Genomic DNA, 9,207 nt, shown 5'->3' on the forward strand with positions numbered 1-9,207 from the left:
GATGAGCTCCTCGAAGCCGAGGCTGCGCAGCAGGTGGCTCATCATGCGGATGCCGTGACCGACGACCGCCGCGTCCTCCTGCGCCTGCGCCGCGTGCAGCGCGACGTCGCAGAGCAGCTGCATGTGCTGCGGTGAACGCCGCAGCGAACTCTCGTCTCGCTCCTCCTCATCAAGGCGCGACGTGAGGTTCGACAGCGCAAAGGCCGCCTTGAAACGTGCCGCACCGTCAGCGTCGTTACACAGCGCGTGCACGGCGCGGTCGACGAACTCCGGCAGCCACGCGTCAAAGGCCGTGTACTGCCACGCCCAGACGCCCAACGTTGTGAGGGCCTCCGCCCGCACGCTGCTCTCGTGCGCCGTCGTGTTGGAAATCACCTGCGCGACGATCTGCTCACGTTGGGCGTCCGAAAGGGCAGAAAAATACTCATCACCCACCTGCGCCACACACCGCAGCGCCGCCCGTTGAGCGTCGTAGAAACAGCAGCCACCAGATGTGAGCTCAAGAGCAGGCAGCACGAGGTCCGTCATGATTTGCTGCTTCTGCAGTAGCGTGGCGCGGTGGGCTGCGTGGTTCTGGTGGAACGCCGGGTCCGCGGGGCGGCCGTCGAAGGATTGCCACACGTAGCCCATGAAGTGCAGCCACGCCCGCAGGCACTCACCTAACACATCCCCCGAAGCCGTCGCAGCGTCCTTGACAGACCCGTTGTTGCCGTCTTTGTTGTCGCCCGTCGCACCATGCGAGGAGCGTAGGACTGTGCGGGAGGCCTCCATCAAAGCGGTGAAGTGTGTCCCTACAATTGATGGGTGTATGCGGGACAGCTGCATCACGCACCGCCACACCTCCATACGGTGTGAAGCATGCGTGAGCAGTGCCTCAAGGAGCACCACCCCCGCTCCACCGCCACTGCTGTTCATGCAGCAAACCTTAGTGTCATGTCTTGGGCCGCTTGGACTCTTGTCGATGGCTTTGACGTTCTCACGCGAAAGATGAGACTGCACCAGCCCGGCAAGGCAACCCGACCTAAACACTTGGCTGAAAAACGCCGCCGCAGGTGCAAACTCCTCCGAGGCATCGTTCAGAAGAGCTTCCCGCAAAAGTGGCAGCTCAAAGGCCTCTTGTACCACTTCCAAGGAGTGGGGGCAGCGGCGGTACGGTGTCGAGGTCACAAGTGCCCCAAAGACCGAAAGAACGAGGCCCTTGGAGAAGAAAGAGGCAGCGGGAACATCATCATCAACAACGGCAGCAGAGGCAGAAGCAGCACTGTCGCCCGTCTTTGTGGATTTATCTGGTAGCTGCAACGCCCATAACAGTGCGTCGTGTAGAGACGCTAGCGCCCGTCCGCTCTGCGACGCCATAGAGGAGAAGGACTGCCGCTTCGGATGCGGTTCCTCCGCGTACTGGAGGTTCTGTTGCAGCTTGTGCAAGACCGCCGAAACAAGAGTGGCAGCAGCAGCGCGGACGCCCTGATCGCAGTCCCACAGCAGCGGGGTTAGGAGCGGGTGTATGGCTTGTGGGTCTCTGACGTCAATCTCCGGGAACAACACGGGGAGGTATCGCACAGCGTTGAACGGGGCATGCCGAAACCGCACCAATACCGCTGTTAACAAGTGAAGAACCGACAAACGCACCTCTGTGCAGATTTCTGCAGGAATCTCTGTGCCGTCGGTTTTCACTCCCCCACCTTTGCCGTGTCGCGGCGCCCCATAGGTGGAGAGCCGCACAACCGCATCCACGGCGACGGGAAACGCTTGCTCCTCCATCTGAGTTTCTCTCTCCTGGTTCTCAGTGTTGGCACTGGCATCACCACGCCCATTACTAGTGCTGTTTTGGCGGCGGTGTGGGTGAAGCAGTGGTGTGGAGCGGCCGCTTCCCCCTTGCGCGGTCAACTCAACAACCGATCCCTCTTGCAGCCGTGCCGTGGCCAAGCAAAACCAGCTGATTGCCTTAACCAGAACGAGCATACGCTCCATCAGCGCCTGTTTCTCTTCAACCACAGAATCCGTGCGGCTCCTTGCTGGACAAAGCAGTCCCTTCAGCTTCGCGACTGCTCCAAAGAAGAGCGGGGCCGTCAGCAGAGGAAGCCCTTCCGACGACCATGATGATGGCCCTGTCGTTGTTACTTCTGGTGGTTTTCGTTCCAGAATCCTATTTGCTTCATCCTCCATTTTGGTAATCTCTCCACATGTGCGCACCAACACATCGGCACTGCATCGCAGGGAGTCGTAGAAAGTCCAAAGCGCACCACTGACAGCGACTTCAGCCTCCTCTAGTGGTGGCTGGTGCATATTGGTGAAGGGAAGCCAAGCTACACTCTGTGGGCGTATATATTTATGAGTTTTCAAGGACAAACTTGTCAAGCCAGAAGTTGGGGAAGAAGAGGTATATGCCAACAATGAAAAAACAACGCGGTACCACAACCTTCCTTTACACTACTCTTTTATCGAACACACAATGGTGCCCTTCAGGTGGCTACACGACTACAACACTCGAGCGGCCCCGAGACCCTTCTTCCGCAGCTTCATCGCACGGCCACCCGTCGCAGAATCCGTGGAGGTGCCTGGGTCAGCGCGATGGCTGGAGGGTTTACGTGGAGCACTACTCGTGACGGGCACAACATCCACATCCGTTCCCCACGGGTCATCATCACCACAATCGTCATCAAAGCCCGAAGTGGCGAAAGGGTCGTTTGTTTTTGTTATTGTCGTCTTCGCCGTTGTCGGCGGAAGCCCGAAAGAGCCCTTCACGCCGTTTTCACCATATGTCTTTGCTTCTACTGTCTCTGCCGCTGGAGGTGGCACTGTTCCCGCCTTCGCATCCTCTGTGCTGGAGCCCCACCGCCACCCCCATTTGGAGTTGGTGGCCTTATTGCTGTTCGTGTCTGGCACAGCACCTGTAGTCCCACTTGTCCCTTCTCCTGCTGTTTCCGTTTTCGCCTCCCGCGCGGATTCCTCTGCGTGGTGTGCGTCGAGTCTCTCTATAGCCCCACGCATTGCGTCCAGCGCTACCTGTCGCACCTCATGCACGCTGTCCACAGTTAGCGGCGCCACGCCGGGGAGCATGAGCTCTGCAATGTGTTGTGGTGTCAAGTGCCGCAGCGTTGTATGAAGCGAACGTAGGGCACCGACGCGGCTGGGGACGAACGGATCCTTGAGCATGCGACCAAACCCATTGACGAGTATCTTCGAACGCTGATCAGCGGGTATCATGTCGGCCATGAGGCAAAGGGCTATAGTGGCATTTGTACGGATAGCGCCCTCCATGTCCTGCTGTAGCTGTGCAATGTATTTAGGTACCTCGTTCAGCAAAATACTATCGCTAAGACTCTTAGCGAAAGGCACCAGAGCACGGACGCTGTACTCTCGAATGCTAGGCACCGTGTTGCTAAATCCTGACGAAAACAATGGCCACAACTTCTCATTCACCACACTTGCTGGCAGCGATGCTGCGTACTCGGATGACCGCTGCAGGAGTCGATAGCGCACCATTCTGTCTTGCGACGCGAACAGGCTGAGAATAAGGGGCGCAACGTGTGTGCCGTACTCCTCCTCTGAGGTGATGTGTGCGCCGATTTTCAGAATGGGGTCGATGACCCCCGGCAGCACGCCAAACTGAAAGGAGGCGTGAAGCTTCGGCAGCACCAGGCACTTGCAGGCCTTCTTGGGAAATGTGTCCAAGACGTCATTGAGGTGATCAAAGAAGCGCTCCCGCTCCACGGTGTCCTTCAGCGACAACTCCTCCAGCACCTGCATGCACTGCACGAACTCGCTCCCCACGATGAACTCACTGTTACCTAAGAAACGCTCCACATCATGACGCATCTTTGGGTTGGCGGCACAGAGCCCAATGAAACCGCTCTGCAGAGTACGCGGCAGGGAGCGGCAGTTACGCAGTTCACTCCCCTTGCACGCTGCCACTGATTGCCCCTTTGCCACGCCGAGCACTTCATAAATAAGACACGCCATACCCCATGAATCGGTGCTGCTCACGTGCAGGCTCTGCTCGTAGTTCGCCTGCAGCGTCTCCGGCGGACGTCGGTACTCCGGCAGCAGTGAGGCGAACTGCTGGTACACGCCATGCCGCTCATTGAATGTGCTGACAAGCTCGAGACCGAAGAGCCGCCACTCACCGCCCGGCAGCACGTACACCGTGCAGCACGACACATTGCCGTGCACTAAGTTGTGGCGATGCAGTGCGGCGAGTGCAGTACCCACCGACTTGAGCCCCAACGCGACGCTCTCGAGAAATGCATCCTCCTCATCACCTTCCTCTTCGTCGTGGGTACCGGATGCCTGCTTCTGCAGCGCGCTGCTCAACTGCTCACACGGCTCTGTAGCAATGTAGACGGTGTCCTGGTGCTCTGTCGCCCCGTAGCAACGCAAAAGGCCAGGCAGCAGCAAGCTCTTTGCGCGCTTCATCGCATGTCGCGCGAGATCCTTCATGCCAGCGTCCGCCTTCGCTAAGTTAACGGAGAAGATTGTGACGGGTCGCCCATCCTCATCACACACGCCAGGGCGCATCGTCCACGTGATGGTAGGCGATGCCGCGGTGCTGCTGCTGCTGCTGCCACTACTCGGTGTGTAAGGAAATCCAGGCACCGATTCAGAGAGGCCCATCGCCTTCCAAAGGAAGGCCATGAGCGCGTGCGGTATTTGTCACTGTTGGTAGTCGGGTTCCCCGCGTTTTTTTCTGTTTGTTTTATCTGGTGCTTCGTACCCTCTCTGTTTGCACTTCCCTCCTCCTCCTCCTCCTCCTCACTTTCCCTAGCCTTCTCTATTCGTATCCTCTTACGTATATGCCGTACTCTCTTTTTGATGAACAATGGACGCCTATCTGTTGTCCTGTGCGGTTACCGCTGCTGGCGTTGTTGTTATTGTTGTTATTGGCGTCGTTGTTAGTCCGGCGCAACGGCAATCGCGCTTGCGGAGCCCCCCGCCCTTCTCTCACCAAGCAAAGTAAAGAAACAAAAGCCAAACAATGCACATCAAAACCCCCCAAAAAAGAAGTGTACACTACTCACCGCCTGTGGTGCCACGCGTCAAGCCACCGCTGCACGAAAACACACGCACGATACGACAACCACACAGATTTTAAAAAAAGCAACACAACCACCGCAAAAAAAAAAAAGGGATGGAGGGGAATAAACTAGCCCATGCACTCACTCACATTTACTCCGTCATGGGCTCGACTGTCTCAAATCCTCCATGCATGTCTCCCTGTTTTCTTCTTTGCTGTTGTGCACCGCTTTGGCAGCCTCGTAGAGGGCGCGAATCCCTTCGCACTTCGTCTGCTGCCGCTGAAGGAGCCTCCGACTGATCGCCACCTGCTCGCTAACGGTCGCCGCCACCGCGCCATATCTTTCCACAAACGCCTTCAGTTTCTCGGTCTGTGACAGCAACTCACTCAGCGCCTTGTCGCCGGTCGATAAAGCCGACCGCAGTTTCTCCACCACATCGGGCGACGCCCCGCTCCTTGTTTCCAGATGCTCCTGCTTCCACTTTTGCCGCTTCCCCTCGTACTTGTGGAGGAGCCGCTGGTAGTTCTCCATGGCGTCCCGCTCCTCCGCGGTTAGTCCGGGTAGCGTGGCCGGCCACGCAAAGCCGTCGCACATCACGACGTCAACGTCCCCCGCGCTGCTCTGTGAGACGACGGAGGACCGCCTGCTTCCCACGAGTTGCAGCGCACTATTGCCGTCAGCGTTGCCGCTGGTGCTGCTGCCGCCTCCGCCGCCGTCGGCACCGCTGTTGCGCACGACGGTGTATGTGCTGGTGGGGGCCGCCACGTCGAGGGCATCCTCTGACTCCTGAAGGGCGCGCGACTCCTCGTCGATCGCCGCCTGCACGCGTTGCAGCCGCTCCATTCGGGCACGCAGTTGCCTACGCTGTTCGTCGTAGTCCCGCAGAGTCTCCTGCTCCTGGTGAACACACTTCTTGAGTGCCTCCACCTCCGCAGCGGCTACGGGGTTCTGTGCCAACTCCTCCTCCGTCGGCTCCTGCACGTTGCCGCCTTCCTCCGCCTCCAGCTCGTGAGGTGCACTGCACGTGCTGTGTGGGGAGGACGGCATACCCTCAACCACACCATTCGTTTGCAAGATGGAGCGGAGAGAGGCGGCGCACCTCTGCAGCTTCTCTACATCTGCACTCTTAGAGGAGAAGACGTGTTTCAGCGACTCCAACTCCTCCGCGAAGGCTTGCTGCTGCGCCGCACGCTGTTGTACACACGTGGCACGCGCGTCAAGAACACGCTGCCGCTCCGCCCCGACGCGGTCCGTGGTGTGGGAAAGCCACGCCAGCTCCACCTCCAGCTCCCTGTATTGCTGCCGTAAGTTCCGCACCTCCGGGTCCTCCTCACCTTTTTGCTGCATGAGCGAGATGAGCCGGTTAACTTTTTCCTCCTTTGGTGCTCGGCGGAGGCGATTGCGGGCAATGATCTCATCTTCATTTTCCTCCGCCTCGCGCCGCTTAGCTTCTGTGACGGATTCGTCAACGCTATCACGCATTGCGCCAGTCCCACGGTCACGGTTGCCGCCGCCCCGGGTACTTCCCTGTCTCTCAGTGGAACGGAGAACCCTTGTGAAGAGAGCATCAGGGGTCCCGGTATGTTCCTCAGAAGCAGAAGCTCCACTGATGCTTCCACTATTGCTGTCACTGCTGTGGTTGCTGCCACTACGCTTGTTGTATTGGCTATTGCTTTTGGGGGAAGAGGAAGCCTCACCCGCACGGCACTCAGCTCCTGCGGGAGTCGCTGCCCCACTCTCTGCATTTGCATCATCATTGTCATCGGCCACGATGCTTTCCTCCGGCGGGAGCGACGCGGCCACTGAGGAATCCTGTCGTGCGGTGCGCATCACAAGTTTCCCCTCATGCTCATCGCGTGTGAAGACGAGAGGGAATATCCCGATCCGCCCATCCGCCTCCGCAATGGCCCACGGCGCGGCACGGCGCACCACACGCAGACGTGCACCCGGTTTTACAGACAAACAGACATCCGCAAATGGCGCATCGGCGGACGGTGTGTAGGGGAAGGCAACGATACGCGAGGACATTTCCAGTTGATCTGCGTCTCCTCCTGCTAATTTCAAGCTACACAGACACACACAAGCTTGCGCATCAATTGAAGGTGGGAGAGAAAGAATGTGTTCAAGGAAGATGGGAGGGGGGCGAGGGGGCTGTGGTGTGACGAAACGACGGAGCCTACAGGAACGAAAACCAAGGGAAGATTGGGAGGCGGTACACGCTACTCCACCTTTTCTGTTAGGATGTCTGAGGAGAAGCCAAACCCCTCCGCTCATGTGAGGATTATGATGCGTTGTGGGCACCTGTATCCCCAGCAATGCTTCAACACAGCTGCGGGCACCTTAAGCGAGCCTCAGCTGTCTCTCCTCCGGCACGCCCCGCCCGCCATCATTCACACACTGTCAGTCCTTCGGGCGTGCCTCACCGCACGTGCAGGTCACCTTCTCTCTGTAGTTTTGCCGGTGGCAGCTGAGGCAGTACCAATCCCCGCGCGACCAGAAAGAGAGGACGTCTGAGCGAATACCGTCCACAGCAGGAAGGAAGCACACCTGACACCGTACGTCGTCGCGGCGGTTTACTTTGTGGCACGCGCACCGCCAGTACTGACCGTCGTTGACCGACTGGTGGTGCCACTGCAGACCACAATGCTCGCACCTCGTGTGGCCGTGCACGATGCGCGCCACCTTCACCGCGGTGGTGTCTTTCCCCCGCGGCGCCGCGGCGCCTGATGCCAGCGGTGTGTTGTGCCGCTCCAATGCCACAATATGCCGCGACGCCTTGTTGGCGTGGTTGCAGCCTTCGCAATACCAGTTTGTGGTGGCCGCAAAGTCCCACACGCGCAGCATCTCCTCCAACATAGTGGTCTGCGGCAGCCGCCGCGGAAGGCGGCAACGCGTGCACGAAACAACGGCGGAGTTACACACCTGCCCACACGCGCACAGCCACGCGTCACTGCGGGCGGAGGCGGCGCCGCCATGCAAGGAGCTGCGGCACACGCTGCAGCGCTGCTCTGGTGAGAGGCGAGGAAAGCAGTTGTGCATGCCGAATGGGCGCACCACGTGGGTGCGGTCGGTGGGGTCAGTGCCGTACATTTGCTTGTTGCTCAGCGCCTGTGATGCATTGCACCCGGGGCATCGCACCACAAAGTCGAAACGCCCCTTTTCACAGTTCCTGCAAAGGGACCTCTGAAGAGAGTTGGACTCACCGCAGCTGGAGCAACGCCACCGTGCCACACGATTCCTCGTCACTATTACAGAGCCAACAGGGGAGCGCTGCACCTCATCCAAGACGCGCTCGTGGTGCACCACACTCAGCTCCGTTTGCTCGTCGCGTCGCAAGTCACAGCAACGACACGCCACGTCACGGTCAAAGTTGAACTCGTGGCAGCGGCTGCAGAACCACGTCGTGGCGCTCTCACGCCAGCGGCTCACCGCTGTCGCCGCGTCGTGACGAATAGCGCGACAGTGGTCGCACACCGAGCGAGAGCGGTGCGGCATACATCGCAGGCACCCGCCGCACACCCATCCGCCTGCTGCAAGTGCGCGTACGCCCTCTCCTGTCTCCTCCACTTCGCGCACCTCGCACAGGCGCTCCTCTGTCAGCGGCTGCGGCTTTAGTTGTTCCCTGGTACGCACTACACTCGAGCTGCCCCCCTTGACGCTTTCGCTGCGGTCCTCATTGAGACCGGTAAGAAGGGTTAACTCTCTCTCGTGCGCGCGGCGCATGTCGTGGCCACCACCAGGGGCCCGCGTGTTGAACTCCACGTCGTCGACTGGCCACGGTGGCAGGTTGTCAACAGGGCCGTTACCTTTTCTGCTCCTCGCGTCCGCTGCAGTTGGTGGGGCGGTGCGCCAGGCCCACTCGCGGCTAAGGTGCTCGAGCGGCGCCCCTCCCCGTGCCGTGAGACGCCGCCACTGCAGCATACCACGTCCACCACACACGGGAATGGCACATCTCCGCATCCGTGCCTCTTTGTTGTTGTTGTTGTCGTCGTCGTTGTCGTATGTGTGAGTGATGGTTAACGCTACAACAGCTTCCCCAATCGTAACGAATAAGAAAAAAATAATAATACAGTAACAGATGGTGGGAGGAAAAAGGTACGCAGTGATTGGTAAGCCAGACGACGTGCGTGCGTGCATGCATGCAAACTGCATGGGGTGTTGCTACCGGACATCACTCCCCCCCCCCCCCCCC

At 59.2% G+C, this 9,207-nt stretch overlaps 4 protein-coding genes across 4 annotated transcripts; all 4 read right to left on the minus strand.

The window, feature by feature from the left end:
* On the minus strand, window positions 1–2,286 carry DQ04_06971000 (hypothetical protein; the record flags this gene model as incomplete). The annotated part of the gene is made up of 1 exon (XM_009314959.1): window positions 1–2,286. A coding segment is annotated over one exon (2,286 nt), but the record flags the coding sequence as incomplete, so codon positions are not given.
* A 192-nt stretch (window positions 2,287–2,478) lies between these two features.
* Window positions 2,479–4,635, minus strand: DQ04_06971010 (SCY1 family protein kinase; the record flags this gene model as incomplete). Its single annotated transcript, XM_009314960.1, has 1 exon — window positions 2,479–4,635. One exon carries the CDS (start codon window positions 4,633–4,635, stop codon window positions 2,479–2,481), a length of 2,157 nt encoding a protein of 718 aa, XP_009313235.1.
* Window positions 4,636–5,174: 539 nt separating this feature from the next.
* On the minus strand, window positions 5,175–7,043 carry DQ04_06971020 (hypothetical protein; the record flags this gene model as incomplete). Its single annotated transcript, XM_009314961.1, has 1 exon — window positions 5,175–7,043. One exon carries the CDS (start codon window positions 7,041–7,043, stop codon window positions 5,175–5,177), a length of 1,869 nt encoding a protein of 622 aa, XP_009313236.1.
* A 372-nt stretch (window positions 7,044–7,415) lies between these two features.
* On the minus strand, window positions 7,416–8,936 carry DQ04_06971030 (hypothetical protein; the record flags this gene model as incomplete). The annotated part of the gene is made up of 1 exon (XM_009314962.1): window positions 7,416–8,936. One exon carries the CDS (start codon window positions 8,934–8,936, stop codon window positions 7,416–7,418), a length of 1,521 nt encoding a protein of 506 aa, XP_009313237.1.
* Window positions 8,937–9,207: the final 271 nt, after the last annotated feature.

Source organism: Trypanosoma grayi (assembly GCF_000691245.1).
Source record: "Trypanosoma grayi strain ANR4 Tgr_697_V1, whole genome shotgun sequence".
NCBI classification, from domain to species: Eukaryota; Euglenozoa; class Kinetoplastea; order Trypanosomatida; family Trypanosomatidae; genus Trypanosoma; species Trypanosoma grayi.